This window comes from Mastigoproctus giganteus, chromosome 11, assembly GCF_048544385.1.
Source record: "Mastigoproctus giganteus isolate SK-2022 chromosome 11, ASM4854438v1, whole genome shotgun sequence".
Taxonomy (NCBI): domain Eukaryota; kingdom Metazoa; phylum Arthropoda; class Arachnida; order Uropygi; family Thelyphonidae; genus Mastigoproctus; species Mastigoproctus giganteus.
In genome coordinates this window covers 21,151,618-21,175,496 of record NC_143585.1, presented here as the reverse complement: position 1 = coordinate 21,175,496, position 23,879 = coordinate 21,151,618, and the positions used below count along the sequence as shown (strand labels likewise).

At 36.0% G+C, this 23,879-nt stretch overlaps 1 protein-coding gene across 1 annotated transcript; it reads left to right on the top strand.

Annotated features, from left to right (window-relative positions):
• Positions 1 to 2,409: 2,409 nt before the first annotated feature.
• On the top strand, positions 2,410 to 23,364 carry LOC150077762 (beta-1,4-mannosyl-glycoprotein 4-beta-N-acetylglucosaminyltransferase-like). Its single transcript, XM_090384355.1, has 3 exons — positions 2,410 to 2,453; positions 20,864 to 20,975; positions 21,991 to 23,364. Exons 2-3 carry the CDS (start codon positions 20,925 to 20,927, stop codon positions 23,362 to 23,364), a joined length of 1,425 nt encoding a protein of 474 aa, XP_090240481.1. The 5' UTR covers positions 2,410 to 2,453; positions 20,864 to 20,924.
• The last annotated feature ends 515 nt before the right edge of the window (positions 23,365 to 23,879 follow it).

Genomic DNA, 23,879 nt, shown 5'->3' with positions numbered 1-23,879 from the left:
CTATAGGCGTATCCCAGAGAGGGGTACTATTTGCCACTGCGTTAGAACCTTTCTTGGCGATATCTCCAAACTTCGCTTCCTATGTAGACGATATGAAATTCTTCATAACCTCAAAAGCTGCTGAGCAAATTCCATACTTACAGAAAGGGGAAATCACCCTGTAAAATACAGATGTTTCAAAATTTCTTAATGTCAATTGGTTTTGAGGTTAACGCGATCAAATCAGCTGGATGACCGTTCACTTTCTCATGATCAGACCTCCATAACACCCTCTGCCTAACTCCATGGAAAATACAGGTCGCAAACACAAATTGATATGCGAATATCCACGTGGCATTCTCATCAGGAGGAATGAATGGCGGCACTTTAACACTATCAGACCGAGATATATCAGTTATGTGGGCGATTAGACTGGAAATAATGGGTGTAAGGGACTTTGCCCTAATGACACAGTACATCAAAACTCTTTCCGATACCGCTCTATTATTTGGTCCTCAGCTAGTCAAGCACAGATCAGCAGACTCTATAGGACAGAGTGTTGAATCCTGAGATGGTTCAAGGCTAGCCGGATGACCGTTCACGATCTCATGATCAGACCTCCATAACAACCTCTGCCTAACCCCGTGGAAAATACAGGTCGCAAACACAAATATCCAGCTGCTAGCAAAACTTACGCAGGAAAGGTAGACGCCCCATCGATTTCAAACCTCATCAGCTACTAAAACTTGGAGAAACGGCACGCAATCGCGTGGGATTTTCAGTGCGGCCTTCCGCCAACAATTTAGTGTATCTCAAGAATATGTCCTCATCTTACACAATAGGTCTCTCTAATGCTCTCGACATAAATCCTTCAAATTTTATGATGACAAAACCACAACTTTCACAAGCTACAGGAATCACGCAATCAGCAATACTTGCCAGTTCACTGATATATGGCACGGCATCTATCTATAATTTCGGACAGGTTCCACTTAATTGTGAGGGCCAGGTTTTCATAAAAAGCTTCGAATACTTCAGGCAGACTACCAATGTTAATCGCATGATGGAGCTTCCATTGCGCTTTCAGAAGTGTTAGTGAAAATGCCATATAAACATTTTGTAAAACTGTATGTAATTCCTAGTTGAATTTGTAATTGTAAATAAGTTTACATGTTATTCTAAGGATAGTGATAGATTAAGTTGTGAAAATATGTTACCAAGGTCGTATAAATACTTTTTACCTGAATTGTAAATCGCAATACTATTTACCTGCACTATAACTTGTATTAAGCCCTCTTTGCTTTCAAGCTGTGTAGGGGCAAGCCTCGTTTCCATAAGAAAGTCCATATCTAAGTTTGTGGAGAGGGGACATATATTATTTAAACAGATAAACTGCTAACCCTTCCTCTATGCCTTCACACAGAAATCTGTGTGAGGAAATATTAAATCGACTTTGTAAATTAACTATTCGCTTATTCGCTGGGTGAAGTTTAAAGAAATGAAGTTCAAGAAAGTTGGGAAACGTAGTCTTCCTCCCACCCTGACAATATTAAGAGGTAATTAAAGTGTTACTACTGCAATAAGGAGGTCTCCCTAGCCGAGTGGTAACAAAAAAAAAAAAAAAAAAATTATTATTAGGCCACCCGAATAATTAAATTCATCTGCCGTGCTGTGTGTCTTATGTCTGTTAATTGCGTGTGTTATGTGGTCCATTTGTCTGTTTTGCTGGAAGAAAACCGTAGTGTCTGGGGGGAAAAACTTTGCTGTCTACCCCCTGAGACCGACTAACTCAGCCACTGAGTGAACGCCGAGTGGCCAGGAGAGGGAGTGCAGTAGCACACGCTCTTTGAGCACACCTGGATTCGAGCCTCCTGACGCTAAAGACAGTCGATCTGCCAACCACACTGGACCAGCGTGGAAGATTATGGTCCATTTCGCTCAACAGCATGAATCACTGAGGAGTCTTCCATCATGCAGTGGATTACCTGTTTTTTTTTTTTTTTTTTACTGCAATAGACCGCTTTGCTACCAGCAGAAAGAACGTGCATTATCAAAAGTATAACCAAGTTAACTCATTTTACTAATAAATGTTTATTTATTATTTACTTTTTTTAAAATATTTACCACCCAATTAAAGGCAATTCGTAAATGATACGTACTGATAAGCCATATTTTACTGATATTTTGTTTGTTTATAGTAATTAATCACAACAACCATCGTGCTGCCATCTGTCGTTTAATTTTTCTATCAATGATTTGAAATCGAAATCTTCAATTGCTAAGCATGCGATCGGTTAAATGTCAGCTTGGGTAAAATGAAGTTTAGCTTATTATGTAGTGTAGCTTATTTGCACCTTAAATGTAATTAATAAGTTAAAATAATATCTAGCAAAGCAACAAGAAAGTATGTTTTATAATATAGATTGGATCATGTCCAAGCGTAAGCGAAAAGAATGTCATTGTACTCCCATTTGGTAAGTTGCCTTTAAATTTATGTGAAACGGAAAGGGATGGGAGTTGTTAGGGTGATGAAAGCTTTTATCATCGTCAGTCATTCTCAAATATCTAGATAGATTCAATAATATACTTTTGATTAAACAGTGTCTAACTTAGCTGGTATGTTATTCGCTTATTTCCGGCTCTTAGTAGTAGTATCCTAATTAATAATTCATGTTTTGTGGCTAAATTTGGGTATCTGTCAAATGCTGCATATAGAGAATATCAGTTTCTCTTTTAAAGATAAATTGATATCAGTACAAAACAAATATGAGCATTATAATAAATTTTGCTTGCAATACTGCTGTTTAATTTGCCCTTCTTGATTATCAGTTTGAACTATAATATATACTATTTGTTAAGAACGAAAATTAAGGGAATTTAAACTGCCAATTCCATTAATTGTTTTTGGAGCATATGTAGCACGATTCCCAGAGGAGGAGGATGTGATTATGGTGATGGTAGTCATAATACAATTATTATTATTATCCATATGGTTCAAGGAAGCCTGAAGCTTATGCTGCACGAGCCAAAAAAAAAAAAAAAAATCTGAATTACCCAGAGAGAGTGAGAGAAAACAAGAGTCAGAGAAGGGAATCATCAAGAAAGAGAAGAATAATGATATCCAGCTCAGAACCCTAGGTAATATATATTGTTGCCTATGGAATACTTGGGACAGTTCTTTACCATAGACAGTTTATTGTACTAAGACTTTATGCTCATTGCAGAAAACTGTGCCTGCACAATGAATTGTACTAGTATTGAACTACTTTGAACCAAATGGCCTGGCTATATGGATAGAAATTAATAATTTCCAGAAATTATTAATTTCTGGAAAACAGTCATAAATTACAAAGGATCTACTTTACTTTGTAAAGGAACTGTATTGGATTTGTGATTATTACTTGGATAACCAGATTCTTTTTCTGTCAAAATTTTCGTAGCAGAACTAATAAGGTACACTATTGCCCAGTGATCATCCAAAAGTAGTACATATATTTTTTTCAAATACATAAATAAAAATAATCATGAAGGAGAAAAGAAAGCATAGGCTCTAGCTTACATTATAAAAGCATCTAGCCATCTCAATTGGATGACTGAGGCAAATATGAAACTGAAAGTAACAAGATAAAACATCCAACACTGTGTGAAATAGAAAGTTGTTCTTTTAAAAAAAAATGCCTCAAAAGTACATCACTTGTTGAGAAATGATTATTTTGTATAAACAACATTATATCAGTGTGACAGTTCTGAAGCTAGACAGAAAATAACACAAATAGCCAGCAATAAACAAAAACTTTTCGTAGCAGAACTAATGAGGTACACTATTGCCCAGTGAACAACTGTAACAAGAATGGTGGCACTGTACCTACTGAGTGTAAAAAATCTATAACTGGGAAAATAAAAAAAAATAAAGAAAACATTCAAAAGTCATACTATGATTTTTAGTGTTTCTCACCAACCATGGAATAAAACGAAAGACGAAAAACCCAAATTTTTAAAATATTTAATATTTACAATAAATTTATTTACAAACAAAATACCATATTACTGATAGTAATTTTAAAATAAGACAACTGTGATATACAGGATAACAAAATACCGAATTTAAAATGCAATAAAATATACTAGGTTAAAAGCGCTAAAATACTAACTGAAGCTTTCAAAGGCTTCTGCCTTTCAGCTAAAATACTAACTGAAGCTTTCAAAGGCTTCTGCCTTTGAAAGCTTCAGTTAGTATTTTAGCGCTTTTAACCTAGTATATTTTATTGCATTTTAAATTCGGTATTTTGTTATCCTGTATATCACAGTTGTCTTATTTTAAAATTACTATCAGTAATATGGTATTTTGTTTGTAAATAAATTTATTGTAAATATTAAATATTTTAAAAATTTGGGTTTTTCGTCTTTCGTTTTATTCCATGGTTGGTGAGAAACACTAAAAATCATAGTATGAGTATACCCAACCCCAGAGGCCTATTTGAAGAAAAAAAAAAAAAATTCAAAAGTCATACTCACTAAAAATTCGGAAGCCACAGAAAATCATAGATTTTTATCGCCAACTAACAATTAACTTTGACTCATTATTTTTGAGATGTACCTCACAGGTGTAGTGCTCGCACTGGCAGGGTAATATTCAAAATAAAATTTTGAATATTAGTTGGCTTTGGAGCTGAATTGGATCTTGCCAAGTTCAGCTTTAACTGCACTAGGAATCTGTTGTGTTTTTTACATGGTTTTTCATAAATCTTAAAAATTAAAAACCTGAATCAAAATGATTAATATACAGTGAAACCTGATCATATGTGAGGTGTGAAAATAAAGTGCTGGACTGGTGCTGTTGCTGTTCAAAGTGGTATGTTGCAGTTCAAACTTTCTCCATCAGATGATGGTATAGAGGGCTGTGATAGGTTGCAGTAACAACCAGTTTTATTAGTAGCATTAACGTGCACGTCATTATTTTGCAATGGAGTAATGAACAAATATAAAATTTTGCTTTCAACTGGGAAAATCTGCAACAGAAATTGTATGAAATGTTAAAATTGTTTATGGTAATGAAAAGTTAAGTAATAATAGTGTTGTTTCAGTGATATAAGTGGTTCAAAGATGAATGTGACAATGTTCACGATGACCCAAGAAATAGGCATCTGTCAACCTCTCGAAATGAGGACAGAGTTGCAAGGGTTTGAGAAATTGTGGCATAAAATTGTCATTTGACCCTCAGAATGATTAATTGGATATGAATAAGGAGATGATTCTTCAAATTCAGGATGACAATTTAGGGAAATGTGTGCAAATTTTGTGCTGCCCAGCTTTACAGATGAACAGAAGCAGTGAAAGTGTCATCATGCAAAGACTTCATCCAGACTTGTTAAGACAGTCCTTTCCTTGACTTTAGGTGTTTCAGTACAACTCAGAGACAGTGTCAGAACATGCAGTGGACTTAAAAATCATCACCAAGGCCCAAAATGCTTCATTTACAGAAGTCAAGATGATGCTGATCATGTTTTTCGACAAACAGTGTGATTCATAAGGAATTTATACCTGGAGAGGACAGAGTCAAAGCAGAATTTTACATACAGGTGCTTCAAGGACTATTGAAGCTCATTTCCTGAGTGAGGCTGTAATTTCGAGAGAAAGGAAGCTGGTTCTCATGTACAACAATGCTCCTACCCATTCTGCACTTGTTATGAAGACATTTTTGATGAAATATGTACATGATGTACAGATCAGCCATCCACTCTACTCACCTGATCTAGCACCAGTGGACTACTTCCTCTTTCCCAAAGTGAAAACTACTCTCAAAGAAAGAGATTTCAGGACATTGAGAACATAAAGAGAAAAGTAACTTCTGAACTGAACATCATCTTCTTGGATGCCTTGACTGATTCTTTTCAGAAACTTTTAGAACTGTGTAATAAGTGCATTCAATCAGGTGGTGATTACTTTGAATAAAAATAAAACATTTTTGAATTCCTTCATGTTGTGTTCTTTTTATTGCCACACCTTGTATATTAATTATGAAATACAGTATTAGATTTACCTACAGCATGCTGGATCTCAGAATTAAAATAACTTGAAATAATCTAGATTCACAGTATTGTGTCTTGGGTCCCTAGAGTGTTTAAATGGGTCCTTACCTTATATGCACTGCTTATAGTAGGTACAGGACCCATTGACTTATTATATGGAAATATAGTGCTCTATATATAATTGGTCCATTTCTTCCATAACAGTATTGAGGATTAACCATATGGAGAGCATTAGCATTTTAGCATTAGTAGAGGCATTTGATGCAAGAAAGCAAGCTTATGCAGCATCAGCCAAAAAAAAAAAAAAAAAAACCCACTTCCACTTCACCCCTCTGTTCTGTTCATTCGAAATACCTGTCCAGCTGAGCCTTAAACTTATTTAGGCTATCAACTTCCACGACAAGGGATGAAAGTCTGTTCCACCAACCAACCAACCACCCACTGGCTAAAGGCAAATTTCCACACGTCAATCCTACAACTGTCTTTCCTAAATTTGAATTTATGCCCTCTCAGGTGATTATTCTGAGCAAGAGGAAGAATCCCATCAGCTCAAACCATTCAAGGCTTCATACACCTCTATCAGATCACCTAGTCTACAGACACTGTAATTTGGAAACTTAAACCTTTCTTCGTAAGAGCACCCCCTTTGTTCCATTCACTAATCTTGTTGCCCTTCTCTGTACTCGTTCCAGCAGCTCTACATCCTTCTTGAAATGAGGCCTCCAGACCTGTATACAGTACTCAAGGTGTGGCCTGACCATTGCCTTATACAAGGGAATAATCACCTCCTTATCCCTGCTAGAAAAATTCCTATATATCATTGACAATACACCATGGGCTACTGTTGCAGCCCGTCTGCACTACTCAGAAAACTTCATATCTGCCTGCACAATTACCCCCGGGGCCTTTTCATTCTCTACCACTGTCAGTGTAGTACAGTGTGTACTACAAGACTTAGAAATAGCACTATCTAAAACCAAAAACAATAAATACCCAGGTTTTGTCCTCTTAGAGGTTGAGATTATCAAAAAATTAGTGGAAATAGCACCACATAAATTAATAGCACTATATAATAACTGTATGACAGAAGGTATATTCCCAAAAATATGGAAACAAGCTGTGTTAAGATTAATCCTCAAAAAACCTGAAAAACTCCCTACTGATCCCAAATCATATAGACCAATAGCCCTACTCCCTGTACTAGGAAAAATATATGAAAGACTAAAAATAGCAGATTAGCTCAATATTATACAGAAGCAGGTTTGCATTCCAACAATCAGTACGGTTTTAAGCAGGGCAATTCTACGGAGGATGCCATGCACCACCTACTGACAACAGTTAAAAACACAGAGGAGAAATGTATGCTGGCAATCTCCATTGACTTTGCTGGGGCATTTGACTCACTCTGGTGGCCTAGTGTCCTTAGGAGACTTCGCCAGGCAAATGCCCCACAAAACCTCTATAAGGTAATAAACAGCTACCTTACAGACAGAAGTGTCTCAGTACGCAAAGGGTTCCAGGAATTGACACTCCCTGTGAATAAAGGCTGCACACAGGGTTCAATCCTTGGCCCTTTCTTTTGGAACATTGTTCTGGACGAATTTCTGGCCTTGGATCTGGGTCCCGTGGAAAGCCTGGCCTTTGCAGATGAAGTCAGAGAGGTCATAGTTTGGAGAAATTCTTAAATGTCTCTTAAATTGAGGCTGTAGAATTTGTAGCTAATCCACCCTCCTCCTTCCACCATGAATTTTCTAGCCACAACATACAGATTGGCCCATGAATTTAAGAATTTATTCTTTTTTTTTTTTTTTTTTTATGTTAACCCCAAACACAAGAGGTATTAGAACCTATAGTACTTAGTACTGTGCTTGGATTGGAGGTTGAGAAGACGAAAGAAGATATTTTTTGACATTGGACTTGAACTTCTGTAGACTGTAATTTTCAGGAAATGCGTATGATGGAAGGTTGTTCCAGAAAACTGCAGTTGAATGAACAAACGAGGAAGATGAAAAGTTGGTTCTGTGAGTTTGAACTTGGACAGTAAATGGATGTTGGCTGGTGGCTGCACATGTTCGGACTGTTTTGAAAGAGAGAGCGGGAATTATAGAAGACAATTCAGAAGAACAGTGCCCATGGAATATCTATAGAAGAGGCATGCAGCAGAAACAGTACGTCTATGAGACAGCAAGTGGAGAGACTCTGTTAGAGATGAATCATTAATTAACCTAACTGCCCTCTTCTGAATGGAATCAAGAAGCCTGAGAGAGGTTTTGGGGGTACCACCCCAGGTGTGGGAACAATATTCCATGGTAGGGCGGATCTGAGATTTATACAGAGTGAGCAGCTGTTTGGAAGAAAAGTAATGTCGAGAGCGAAAGAGAAAACCAAGTTTTTTAGATGCAGAGGAAGCAATATTTGTAATGTGCTTGTGCCAAGAGAGATTAGAAGTCAGGGTAATCCCCAAAAGAGATATCATTTTGCCTAGAAATCGGAGTGTCACCAAAGATAAGCATAGGAGCAGAAGAATCCTTTTTGCGGGATATAAGACAAGAATGAGTTTTAGAAGGGTTGAAATCAACTAAGTTGTCTTTGCCCCCACTGGAGAATTACATGAAGATCAGAATTTAAGGAATTGGTAGCAGATTTTTGAGAAGTTGAAGCTGATTGAGCAGGGCAAGGTTTCTCAAAATGGAAATTGGAATGCAATGTGCTATCATCAGCAAAACTATGGATAGGATTTCCAGTCAATGGAAGAAGGTCATTAATATACAAGAAGAAAAGAGTGGGGGAAAGAACTGAACGTTGGGGGGACACCAGCAGTAGAGAAGTTAGAAGACCATCTACCATCACCCTCAGTGAGCAATCAGAGAGAAAACTGGATAACCAATTACAAAAAACAGTTGGCCAACCATAAGATGGAAGCTTGTTTAGAAGACCTTTATGCCAAACACGATCGAAAGCCTTTGCGATGTTAAGAGCAACTACTTTTGTTTCACTGAACCTTTCCATTGAATCAGTCCATAAATGGGTAACATAAGCCAGAATATCATCAGTGGATTGACACTGACTGAATCCATACTGGCGATTGTTGATCAGACGGAAGGTTTCGAAGTAGTTTAAGAGTTGGCGGTTAATTGATTTCTCCATTACTTTAGAAAGAGTAGAAGTAATTGCAATGGGATGATAATTGGATGGGTGGGATTTTTCACTCTTTTTAGGAACTGGCTGGATATGAACAAATTTCCAAGCAAAAGGAAAAACACCTTTGGAATAAGAAAGTGAAAAAAGGCAGCAAAGAATAGGAGTAAGTTCAGGAGCACAGGCTTTGAGAACAAGTGGAGAAATACCATCGGGACCTGGAGCCTTCTTAGCATCATGATTCTTCAAAATCCTTCTGACATCCTTTTGACGGAAGGCCACAGGAGGCATTGAATGGAGCGTGTTGGGAATGGTGGGAGGTATTTTACCGAGATCATCAATACATGATTTGGAAGAAGAATGGTATGCTAGCAGGTCAGCTTTATCCTTGGCTGAAGTGACAACAGAACCATCTGGTTTGGACAGAGTTGGGAGCAGAGATGGGCAAAAGTTGCGGCGAATAGCTTTGGCAAAAGACCAGAATGCTCGGCTACCACTAGGGCAAGAAGCAAGTTTTCTACTCTTAGCCCGTTCAAACTCTAGTTTGGACTGATTAATAACTGCTTTACAATTGTTGCGAGCTTTGGTGTAGGCAGAAAATGAAACTGAAGAATTAAAAACAAGCCAATATGCGATATTCTTCTCTTGAACAGCCTTAACACATTTATTGGAAAACCGAGGCTTAGATAAAGGATGAGACTTTAAAGTGGAGTGCGGGATAAAGGATTCCATTCCTGCACGAATAACTTCACTGACACGATCTGAGCAAACGTTGACATCAGAAGCTTTGAAACAGTAATCTGACCAAGGAAAAGAAGAAAAGAAAAATTCGCAGGTCATCCTTTTTGCATTCTTGTAATGCCAAACAACACGAGGTTGGGAATAGCCTTGAGATAAAGGCTCCATCGGAGAAGAGACAATAATCACCAAGTTGTGATCTGAAGTGCCTAAAGGACCTCCCACTTTGACCGTGTACTTAGAAGGGTTGTTTGTGAAAAAAAGATCAAGCGTGTTGGCTGTATGATTAGGATTGTCCGGTATTGTTGTAGGTAAATGAACAATCTGTGCAAGGTCATTAGTAATTGCAAAAGCCTCAGCATCTCAACCAGCTGGGTCGGTATGATTAGAAAACAGAAGCTAGCTGGAGTTGTGAACATTAAAGTCACCAAAGAAAATTACCTCACTGTTAGGAAATTTGCACTGGCGAATGTCAAATTGCAAAGAGAGGAAGTCAAAGAGCTCCAAGTGATTAGTGGAGTAGGGAGAATTGTAGAGACAACAGATGAATTTAACACAATAAGGTAGAGAGATTTTAAGCCAGAGGAGATTCCAAATGGCCAAGTCTCTGACAGGGAATATCAGAACAGACATATGCACAAGTACCACCTTTGAGGCGAAAGGAATTGTACAGCGAATAATTTGGGCATCAGATGAGCAGTAGTTGAATCAACCGATAACTGAGATTCTGTCAGAAAAAGTACATGGGGTTTGGCTGACTGCAAGTGGAAATGGACATCGTTGAGATTAGAATTGAGACCACGTATATTTGTGAGATGAATTAGGAAATGAATTATATCTACTCCACAATTAGAATAAATAAGGGTGTAATATCATATTTGTATAATTTGTCCATGGGCTAGTTTTGAACATAGTTTGGGATGAAAAACCTGGAATTCCTAATGGACAAAAACCCACTACATTAAATTGACTACTTTACCTTCAAACAAAAAGGTTTTAAAAAATTCCTACATTTTTCAAGGGATTTGAACCTTTATAAATAAACAGTGAAATTAGAATGTTGTCATGGAAGATGTCCTACATTCCCCTAATAAAGTCTACCTTGCAAGTTTTTAAATCTTTGAATTCATTACTATTAAATTGTATTATGATTCCATTAATGAGGTTCATGTTGATCTGTAAAGCAACACAGAAAATTTTCTGGAAACTAGACCTTTTGAGGAGACCTGATTTAAATTGAAAAAAATGGTTACAAGATAATGTGCAGAAATTTGCTTTCAGTCAGCGAATATTGATTGTTGTAACTAACTTCCATCGGGGGTTGTGTAAATGGTTACCTGAAATAAATTTAAGAAAGGATTAGTAAAATTATTAGAGGATGGGCAGTGACGTAAGTTTTTTTTTTTTTTTTTTTTTCTTATTTTTCCCCTCATTTGCCTGATGCTATATAAGTTTACTTCCTTGCATCATCTGCTACTACTAATACCATATGAGAAAACTGAAAAGTAAAGAAAATAATAGTAATGATTAAATAAAAAAGATGCTTCATATTTACATATCATTTCATATCAAAGTGAATATGCCATATTTACTTTACGTATTAAGTATTTTAGCATATGACTTGCTCATCATGATATATGCATTTTTATTTTTTTTTTATTATTATTTTTTTTATCAAAGTAAAGGAAATTTGTTTCTTTTATACATGTAGAAATTAGGAATGTGGTTTGTTTATTCTTACAAAAATATAAAATAAGAGGATGATGCTGTTGAAAGATATAAATTCACGTTATGATAAAGATATGAATTCATATTAGAGAAAATAGTGGAACTTTTCTATGCACTTTCATAAGGGAGAGTGGGGTACGCTATATACTTTACACTATTTAAACCCATCGCTTAATTCTTTATTAGTGTCCTTGGAAAAAATAGAACTTAAACAGGTTGAATATGTGCTCTAATAAAACAAGTCCTATACTGACAGGTCTCAATTATTAGAGGCACCTCCGTAGCCAGGTGGGAAGGAGCAGCAGTGCGTAGCACATGCTTCTTGATTAGACCGGGGTTCGAGCCCGTCACCACCAAATACAGAGGATGTGGAAAAGGTCAGGGAATGACCACCGCATATTCCTGGAGCAATATGGCCTTAGTTGCTAATGCTCCTCCTAAAAAATCAAAATAACAAATAACAAAATCAATTATTAGAGTAGGTGCTACTATCTTTAAGTTATGCATTACCTGGCACAAGATGTGTTGTATTTTATATTTCTTTGGACCTGTTTCTAGAACATATATCTGGAATTTTAGCCCTAGGTAAGTTGTGTCCATAAATGTAACACAGGTGCCTGCATGACATCTGTTTTTATTATAAAAATAAATTTTTAGTTTATTAATTATGATTTACATAATCCCATTTTTTAATTGCTGGAAATTCCTTTTGTTGTGTGCAGTTTTCATTCATTTTCTTGTATATTCCTCTTTTTTCGATTTTTTTTTTTTTTCCAGTTTTTCTTCTGGCAAGTGCACATAACAGAATGCAGTTTGTAGAAAAATATATATAGTGGATACAGTGAGCTAGTTTATAGAATTATTATTATTACTAGCCATATAGTGCAAGGAAGCCTGAGGATTATTTTGCACCAGCCAAAAAAAATTTCCAATTACCCTGAGAGAGAGAGAGAGAGAGAGAGAGAGAGAGAGAGAGTGAGAGTGAGAGTCAGAAGAAGGGAATCACCAAGAAAGAGAAAAATGATAATAGCCAGCTCAAGACCCTGGGTGCACCAAGCCTCACCAGATGTGAGCCCCTGGGGTTTCCAGGTGTACAGAGGTACTGCTGTTATTCTCGTCCATGCATGTACCTTGTAGGATGGGTGGATGGATGAATGTTTGTCCTGTGGCTGAGGAATGTTTTTCCACTCTAATTCCATAAAGAAAGGTGCCATCACTCACATGCCATAAGCCATGTGAGTGATGGCATACAAGATAGTATTAACATTAGTATTATTTGACATGGAAGAGTGAAACTCTTGTAATCCATAGTGACTAAAACTGCTACATATTATTTTAACAAAAATTGTGAGGAAAGGTGCATGAGTATACAGTTCAAACTCATTTTTAAGAATAAAATAAAACAAAAATAATGCCATCTCTTATATGCCTTGAAGCTCAAGAAAAGTTTAATTCTCATTCCAAGGAGTTAGTTCAAAATTCAGTATATGTAGTATTTTCCTTTTATTTCTTACATAGTGAAAGTGTTTTCCCCTCAATACTTGTATGACAAGCAGGTATTTACCTCATATGCACATATTACTTTAGATTGCAAAAATCTGGTAGCTATTTTCACTTTTATCAAGTAAGCCCATAAAATATGAGCTTAACTTTTTCTTGATTTTCTGTGCTTTTGATACTAATTTCATGACATAAATTCTGTTTTCCAGTATATAGCATATCTGAACTGAACTGAACAGAATAATATTTCAGAAAACTATAGTAGTGAGATTGAAAGGTCCCTTCCACACGTTGTCTAAGAATGTGTGGAGGAAACTTTTCAATTGTGAATTATTGATGCTGCTGATTTCAAATCCCCTCAGAGAATGGTGGAATTCTTCTGTGGAAGCTGTAATTAACTGATCTCAGAAAGAAAGAGTAGTGTTTTATTTTTTAAGTTATTTGGACTGAACTACTTTTAAACCTACTAAATCATCATGCAACACGCTTGCACAGACATAATACACACTGAAAATGATTTGAAGCATACAATATGAACTGGTGCACTATGACCAAAGTAATTGATGTGTCTAAGAACTTCCAAAGCAACCAAACTCTGTTTTAATGCTACACAATAATTACCACATGACAAATGACAACCGTCAATGCTCATTGTTGATCATTTTATTTTTGTTGTCAGATTTTAGATATATCAACAGCTTAGTTCATATTGTGCCATTGTGTAATATGCCCATAGACGTGTGTGTGTGTGTGTGTTCATAGGCTGAAAAACTTATCATAACTCATAGGAAACTCTACTCCCTCCTTCAAATGAAAACATAGGAAACCTTTAGACATAGACCTCTCTAAATGAGTGTCAAGTGGCAAACCACTATACTGTCACTGAGGGTAGTCATAACATAGACTATTCCTTCGGCATGGAAGGAACTTCTCAATCTCAATACTGTAACATGTCAATATTGCTAGTTTGTAATTCTAATTCACAGAGCCTTTACTCAATTTTATGAACTTGTTTTGCATTTTTTATAACTTTACACATGATTTGGGACTTGCACTCTGCCAACATTTTAGTGTTCGGTTCAGTAAGCAGCCTGTGACAGCAAAGCAAGTATGGTAAAAGAGTTCCAAAACAATATACAGGTCATTTTAATTAAAAGACATCAAGATGTCTATTTTACTTATTTTTAGGTTTGGGCTATTTGTCATCTGCACCTTTTTTGTCATATTTGGGCTGAAATTTTGAATTTGATGTTAAAATTAAACAAAGTATTATTGTTTAAGTTGTATGATTTTTACGTTTAAATTTTGTGCAAACTGTTTTTTGTTTCTCAGTGGAAAAGTTGTTTCCCATCTTTAGGTAATCACATTTGTATACTTCTGAAACAAACATAAACCAATTTTATTTAATTTGGCGGGGGGGGGGGGACATGAGTTATATAAAATGTTCACTCTTTGGTACATACAGTTAGCTGTTTAGCTGCTGTACAAGATGGTTATGCTTTTTGCATAACCTCTATAACTATACAGGGTGTTTCAGTTAAACGTTTCAGAACTTCTAAGAGGGGTAGGGTACATCCTGACAACTCGAAATCATATAGCAATGTGGGGTCGGAAATGCTTTCCTGAAGCGGTATTGTACACAGAACTTGTCGTGCGACGTCGTGCAGCACAGATTCGATTTTCGGTCAATGTATGGGCCGGTATTATGGGAGATCACCTCATCGGACCTTACCTGTTACCGTGTCGTCTAACCGGACCTATCTACTTGATCTTTCTGCAGCAAGTATTGCCACAACTTTTGAGAGATGAACAGATTTCTGCATCGACGCAACAGAAATGGAGCCCCTGCCCATTATAGCGGAGATGTTCGTAACTACCTGGATGTCACATTTGGTCAACAGTGGATCGGACGTGGTGGTCCCATGCGTTGGCCTGCTCGGTCACCCGACCTATCATGTCTTGATTTTTATTTCTGGGGTCATATGAAATCGCTAGTTTATGACACCCCTGTTGACAATACTGAGGAGCTGGTTGCAAGAATCGCAGTAGCTGCCGAAGAAATTCGAAATTCGCCTGGAGTATTCCAGAATGTTCGGATGTCCATGCGTCGGAGATGTGAGGCGTGCATTATAGCCCGTGGAAGAAACTTCGAACACTTACTTTAATCCATGTACCTTTTGCTTCTTTTCATGTATTATTAAAACGATTTCTCACTTACGGTCTCTTTTCTTTATGGTGCTTCTGTGTACAACACCGCTTCAGGAAAGCATTTCCGACCCCACATTGCTATATGATTTCGAGTTGTCAGGATGTACCCTACCCCTCTTAGAAGTTCTGAAACGTTTAACTGAAACACCCTGTATAATATGCCCATAGACACATGTGTCTATGGGCATATTACAGTTCATGCTAAAATCACTGTGGTTCCTACCCCCTTCAAATAAATTTGATTTACATTAATTTCTTCTAAGTACACCTGACATTTTTAAACTAAAATGAGGACGGGGAATAACTTTACTATTGAGAAAAGAGCATCAATCAGACAAATTTTAAAATTTTAATTTACAAATAATAAAACCTTACAGCAGGGGTGTCAAACTCATTTGGGCCTCTGGCCATTTCCCGTATTAGTGTACCTCACACAGGCCGTACACGACCTACAAACCTTGCCATTGCTAAGCCTTATTGCTTGTTACTGATTGATACTTGCAGCTCAGAATGCACTAATAACTAATTGAAATGAAATAAAAAGTCTGAATAAACAACAGAATGAATAATGAAAAGCAAGTTTATTCCAGATAATACAATATTTCAATGAGGGAATAGACACGAAATTAGGTAATCTAGTCCTTTTTGCCAGACACTTGACTCCGTGTGCTTGCAACCAGCCTTGCGAGTTTTGAAGTAAAAGATTGAGAAAAACACAACCTTCGTTGTGGAAAAAAGATTGGCATCAGTTAGCCTTGATAAATAGGCAATGAAAAATTCTGGAAATTGCGTGATCACAGAAAGCAGTAGAAACGCATTTTAAAAACGTTATTATTATCCATGGAGGCGGCGTGGGCTGCAAAAAAAAAAAAAAACTCCGCAGGCTGCACGTGCCCCAAGAGCTGCCACTTTGGCACCCCTGCCTTACAACAATATTTAATCTAATTTTAACACCAAATTCAAAAATTTCACACCAGGTATAACAAAAATGGTCATTGCAACTAAACCTAAAATAAATCAAATAGATGCTAGTGCCGTCTAATTGACTCACCTTTATATAAGTAAGTTTGCAGTTTCTTGATATTGTATATTAAAGAAACACCTCAAAGTTACTATAGCTAACTGGCATTTTAAAATAATTCTTTTTTTAAATTACTGAGATTCTAAAAATAAGTAGTTTCCTGCTATTCTCATTCACAGAAGAGCTGATATCAATTACCAATAATTGAAACACTGTATTACTAGCAATTACAATGCAGAATTAATGCTTTTTTTTTTTTTTTTTTTTCCAAGGAAAACAAACTTAATTAAGCCAAGAACAAAATGAGTTCCTAGGAATGTCTTCAAGTAAGATTTCTGATTTTTCTCAGTAAGATTGGGTGATTTGTTTGTACACATAAGTGGTTGCATTTTATTTAATATTTGATTATGATATATACTATGTTGACATCTGTGTAAATTTATTAAAATGAATACATGAAAAAAAAAAAAAAAAAACCACTTTTGGCTGCCTGAATTGAGTCTATGATTGTTCATTGGGACTTCACGACTTATCCATGGATAAGTCATGACTTATCTTACAAATTGGCGCCTCCGTAGCCAGGTGGGAAGGAGCAACAGTGCGTAGCACATGCTTCTTGATTAGACCGGGGTTCGAGCCCGTCACCACCAAATACAGAGGATGCGGAAAGGTCAGGGAATGACCACCGCATATTCCTGGAGCAATATGGCCTTAGTTGCTAATGCTCCTAAAAACCAAATAATAACATAACATATCTTACAAACACACATGTAATATTCTAATTCTTGTATGTGATCCTTCAAATAATGTATAAATACATTTTATGGTAAGATTTTCCACATTGAATTTTCCAGTGCTGATTTTTTTATGTTCCAAGAAAATAGTTTTAATCTTCCCCCCAGTTATCACCTATGGCATAGGCATGTAGTATTACAGAGCTACTCCAGACAGAAATAAAAAGAAAATAGAGTCCATACAGCAAATTATAGAATTATACCACTTACCATTACAAGGGCATGCTGCACTGTCAGTACACCTGCTTTGCAGGTCTTGGCAGGGGCACTGCCACTCAACCTAGAAGTTATCAAAAGAGGCCTGCCACGTTGCTGGTATTGTTCAAGAGTGATTCACTGAACGCATAAGTGATTTCCAAGTGCTACCTTGGTTGCCAAATTCCCCAGATATAAATGTCACAGAACATTTCTGCTGGTACAAGGGGCGTTTTGGAAAGTTCGTGGCCTGTGCAGGAAAGGGTAGTGGTAAAGTGTTAAAAATTTCTGTACTCAGTGTACACTTCAAATAGTAATCCACAAAGTTTTGTGCAGTTTCAATAATATCATATTTTAATTACAAGTCCTGAAGTCAAATAAGTTTTATTGGGGTGCTGATGGAGTGTTGCTAGTGGATTAACATCAGAAAGGCCGTACAGCCACAGAGGCATATTAGCATTAGTAGAGGCATATGATGCAATAAAGCAAGCTTATGCAGCATCAGCCAAAAAAAAAAATATTACACAGACCTTGTGAGATGTTTGCTTTTTGAAAATTAAAGGCAAATGCTTAGAAAAACTTAGAAAGCAGTCTTGTTCCACCAGGAAAATGAGCCTACTCACAAGTATGTCATTGCTTTGGCTGTACTGCATGAGTGTGACATTAACATTAGCATTAGTTGAGGAATATGATGCAAGAAAGCAAGCTTATAAAGCATCAGCCAAAAAAAAAAAAAAAAACTTCCCATTCCCACCCATTCAGTCTTTCCAAATTTTTGTCTAGTTCAGCCTTAAATTTATTTAAGCAATCAATTTCCACAACAACAAATGGAAGTCTGTTTCAACAATCAACTACCCACTTGCTAAAGGCAAACTTCCACACATCTAGAACTGTCTTTCCTCAATTTGAATCTATGCCCCCTCAGGTTCTTAATCTGAGCAAGCGGAAATATCCCATCAGCATTGAGCCTGCTCAAACCTTATACACCTCAATCAGATAACCTTGCCCATGCCTAGTCTCCAGATGCTGCAACTTTCAGAATTTAAACCACTCTTGGTAAGAGAATCCCTTTGTTCCTCTCATGAATCTTGTTACCCTTCTCTGTACTTGTTCTAGCAACTCTACATTCCTTCTAAAATGAGGCCTCCAGACCTGTACACAGTATTCAAGGTGTGGCCTGACTATCGCCTTATACAAAGATGTAATCACCTTCTTGTCTCTGCTAGCAAAATTCCTATATATCATTGACAAAACTCCATATGACCTGATCTGGCAGCCCATCTGAACTGCACAGAGAACTTCATATCCAACTGCACAATTACCCCCAGGTCTTTTACATTCTCCACCTTCCTGAGTGTACCACAAAATTGGTACGTTTCTCTTGAGTTACTGTTACCCATATGCAGTACTTTGCATTTGTCAATATTAAACTTCAGTTGCCACTTCTCAGCCCATCTGCCTAACTTTTCTAGATCCTGTTGCAGTAGAATGTCTTTATTATCAGTAACAACTCTGCCAACCTTTGTATCATCTGCAAACTTGGACATTAAGCCTGATATACCTTCATCGATATCATTGATAAATACACAAAACAACATTGGGCCCAGTACCGAACTCTGAGGGACTCCACTAATAACATTAGTCCATGTAGAGTGATGTCCATTTATTACCACTCTGCTGTCTCCCACTCAACCATCCTTTATCCATTGCAGCAACTTGCCCATAATGCCATACCATTCCAACTTGTATAGTAGTCATCCATGTGCAACAGTATCAAAAGCTTTCTTGGAATCGAAGTATATGATATCAAAATTATTTTTTGCATCCAGTTTCTTTGTGACCACATCATAGTATCCAATCAAATTGGTCAGACAAGACTTCCCCTTAACAAACTCATGCTGTGTCTGAACTATTACTGCAGTCTTGTCTAGGTGATTTTGCATCACTTCTTTAACCAGTGACTCCATTATTTTCCCCCGAATAGAAGTTAAACTAACAGGTCTATAATTATTTGCATCACCCTTTATGAATGGGGAAACATTTGCACATCCCAGTCCATGGGGACCTCCCCTCGTTCTAAGGATGCTCTCATAATTATGGCTAAGGGTTTGCTTACTTCCCTCGCTGCCTCCTTCAATATAACTGGATAGATTCCATCTGCCCCAGATGCCTTTTTTATGTTTAACTTCAACAATTTCTCCTCCACTTTGCTCTCCCTTATTACAAAATCATCTAGCTCACTGCCAGAGTTAGTTCACCTCTGGCATTCCTCTCCCTGAATAATTCCTCATGTGTGAATGTAGATGCAAAATACTCATTCAGTTTGTCAGATATCTGAGCAGGTTCATTAACAGTTGAACCACCGTCATGAAGTGAACCAATTTGATTCATCCCCTTCCTTCTAGTGTTTACATAAGTAAAGAAGCCTTTGTTGTTTTTCTTTGCATCTTTTGCTAAGGATTTCTCGTAATCAGCCTTTGCTTGTCTAACCTCCTTGGGTCTGGGACCATGATCTGGGTCCCTGGAGAAACTGAAATCTTCCCCCACCCTGCCCTCAACATTTTGACCACAGCAGGTGCCCAAATTGTTGCACTTTAATATAACTACTCTTGTATGTTAATGTCTGTACCACTATCTTTATAGTTTCATCAGTTGAGAAAAGAGAGAGGAAGAATAAAACATACACAGGCCTCATTTGATATAAATGGACTAAAATTAGAATATGTTTTATTCTAATTTTGATTTTAAGTGTTTGAATTTTTGGGATTACTTTGATGTGCATAGAGAATTTCAGCAGTGTGGCACACCATTTGCCTAACAGAACATTAAATGTAGCTGAGCAGAGGACATATTGGGACATATTGGTCTGTGCCATGGATTGATATCTGAAAATGGCTTTGAGAGAGAGAGAGAGAAAAAATTGATGCATAATTTTGAACTAACATATATCAATGTCTTGATTAATGCATTCTTACAACCATATTCTTTTTGATATATGGCTTGACTTTTGTGTAAAGTAGAGCCTAAAAATTGTTTATTAGTACAGTATTTAAATTTTTAGTGATTGAAACTAAAAATCTACTCACAAGTATACCACTCTGCACTGTGTTATATATACCACTGAGTATTGCATAGTATGTCAGCACTAGTGAAATCCATGATGGTTTGTTGATAATTAAATTCTGTAAAAATAAAAGCTTTTAAATTTGTGTACTTGAATATCTTTTATCTGTATGTTAAATTATTGCTGGCATATTTTTGATGCGTCATTGTGTAAATTCCCTCCTCCCTAGCCAAATAGTTGGAAGGACAGCCATAAATCTAAGTTTTTAAAGACATATCATAATCATATTATGTATTATACCAATTACTTTTAAATTAAATTACTAATTATATTAAATATTATTCAGTTGCTTATTTATATTATTTTTAAATGTATGTTTATTAATAATTAATTATATGTAGAATATTAAATTATAATATATATAGATAGCTAAATAACTTTTTTTTTTTTTTTTTTTTTTTCAATATAGATGGAAGATAAAATGCAAGATTTGTCTCCAAGAACTGCAAAATTATAACAAGCCAAAAGAAATGGCATCTGTGAGAGACAGATGTTCTGGTCGATATGTCCGCAGTGAAGAGGTGCAGAGTGTTCATCTGATTTCAGACATATATTAAAAATTATCTTCAACCTAAATTGTTTTACCATTTACCATTGTTGTACCATTTATTAATTTAGTTAAAACTAAAAGTGATTGCTATAAAATATCATAGCAACAAAACTGTAGACAAATATAATAAGTAGAATAACAAGTGCATTTGGAATTTAAAATGCCGATCACAAGTGAGCATAATGTAATATAATATCTAGAACTTAAATTTTTTCAAGGTTTGGGCCCCCTGTGTTGCTAGGTGATGGAGAGGTTAAACAGTAGTAGCCCTCTGGAACAGCCATCACACAGAAACTCATATTCTCGTGTCTTTGTTAAGGTGAAAATACTTGTACTTACCTTATTTTTAAATTTATATAATGATGGCATCAAACTTATGAGGGTCTGTTGATAATTAAATTCTGAGAAAATTAAAAGCTTTTAAATTTATTTACATGGATAACTTTTATCTGTATGTTAAATTTTTTTGCCAGTATAATGAAGCAACACAAATCCAAAAACCACAAGAGATATTAAATTATTGGTTCACTCCCAAGTTATGAACACTCAGTTTATGACTGTCATGAATTTAGCTCCATAACCCTAATCATGAATGTTCATAAATTCGGAAATGAATGTTCTTCAAATATTTATTTGTTATGTTTATTTATTGTTATAAATAAAGAATAGAAATTATTCCATTTTTTTTTTTATTTATGAGACAGCACGTCTTGGTGGAGTTGACTTCTTAGAGGAGTTTTTAACTCTTACTTTCAACCCATGCAGGGAGGTTAATATTCTCATTTTTAAATATAGGTAGCTACCAGACTATAAAACAAAGGGTTGAGATTAAACTCCAAAATCATGTTAACAATTGTATTTCTAAACTGTATATTGAGATAGTTTGATGTGAGATAAATGTTATCTCATTGTATTAATTGTTATAAAAGTTATTTTTTATTTCATTGCTAAAATCACTTTTGACCTTTCTTCTGTTTATTTCACAGGGTACAGAAAAAGCTTTTTCTGACTGTTTGTCCTCATGTTGCAAAGGTTTCAGAAGGAGAGTCCTGCTGGTTCTTGTTACCATCCAGATCATTGTTCTGTGGTTTGTTTTTGAAAAGAGTAGCAATGTGCTATCATATCTATGGGATTCATCTTCATCTTTTTCCAAATATACTAATGCCATTAATGGAAATAATATTTATCATCTCCCATTGACTGAGCCCAAAGATATGTTTCCTTTTTACCTAGAGGTGAAATCTGATACCTGGTGCTTTCAAGATGGAATTAATGTCCAACTATCTAAGGAAAATCAAAAGTGCAATTGTAAAAAGGACTGGTATGGTCTTGACTGTGGTATTCCATCATCAGTGTGGAATTCACCATTTCTGAAAGCTGGAAAAGCAGAAGGAGTGCAACTACAGAGGCATATTTATCCAAGACGAATAATTAGTACACTTATATTTAATAACGAATTCGAGTTGCTAGAAGTGTGGATACATGAGTTGTTTAACATCATTGACGTGTTTGTGATTGCCGAAGAATTCTATCCTGTTAAAAATGATACTCTTCAATCATTGCCATTGTTATCAGAGTTACAATCAGCTTTTCTCTCAGAATTTCAACATAAGATAATACACATTCCTGTTCAACTCTCCAACAGAGATAAAATCACTAGCGAGATGTTGTGGCTCTACTGGATGTATAAAGGTCTATGGAAAGAGATGTGGCAGAGAGTTTCAGATTTTCGTCCAGAGGATATTCTGCTAATGTCAGAAGTGGCAGCAATTCCGTCAAAAGACTTATTATTATTCTTAAAGTTATATGCGGGTTTTCCAGAGCCTGTTCTTTTAAATCTTCGACCACTGTTATATAATTTTGTTCAGCTAACGGATGATTCAGAAAACAAATCCAAACCAGTTCAGAGGCTGCTGTGTACTTTTCAATATTTCAGCACCTTCTGCAAATATGATATTCTTGAATTACAAACCAGTTTTTGTCTTCCAAGTGAAGCCCAGAAAAAGTTTGAAACTAACTTCTGGAAAGTAGGGCAGTGGACAGCAGGAACTGAAATGCATCCAGCAGGCTGGTACTGCAGATGGTGTTTAACAAGAGATAAAATAAAAGAAGTCATAAAACTCCATCCATGGTTATTAAATAATATGGATGTGATAATTCGGAAGGAATTTGCAAAAAACAAGACAATAATCATTGATATGCATATGATACAGGGCATTTGGCTCGATCATTCCATAAGCATCAGTAAAGAAATATCCCCAATGGATCCTTTCCTTGCCCCAAGTGTTATTTTAAAGAATCCACAAAAATATTCACTTCTTTTAGGCAGAAAAGCAAATAATACCGATGTTCGTGTGTAGTAATTATGTCATCTGTGAAAAATGTGTATATAGATGTATATTTAGTTTCTGAACTAGATCTGGATTTGTGTTTATATTGCTCCTATGAAGCACAAAATTTAGTTGGACTTTCTAATTAATGAAAAAAAATTTTAATGTTATGTTCAGATGTAATAGTTCTTCAAAAGTGTGATTAATATATTTCTGTAATTAATGTTTTATATTTTATAGTTAATTTGGTGGTTTCTGTTGTTGAGTAGTTAGAAAGCTTTCTTTTAAAGTTGACTAGTATTTAATGTTTAACAGTTTTGTTCTTGTGTGCTAGAGTAGCTTATCAAAGCATAAGTAATGGCCTGACTGATAGTGAAAATGAGTGTCTAAAGGATTATTTTTGTCTTATACAAATCATAGATTACATCTATTCTTGTTCTGCTCGGTTGTGATAACAAATTTCTACTAAGTAGAAACCTTTTATCAACAGTTTTGAATAATCTGTTTATTCTTTGTTTGTTTTTCTGTTTTAAATTTATATGATA

Coding starts and splice junctions, on each gene's coding strand:
- LOC150077762 (XM_090384355.1), top strand. CDS start 20,925: ATGGCATCTGTGAGAGACAGATGTTCTGGTCGATATGTCCGCAGTGAA. Junction 20,976..21,990: donor GATATGTCCGCAGTGAAGAG/GTGCAGAGTGTT, acceptor TTTATTTCACAG/GGTACAGAAAAAGCTTTTTC.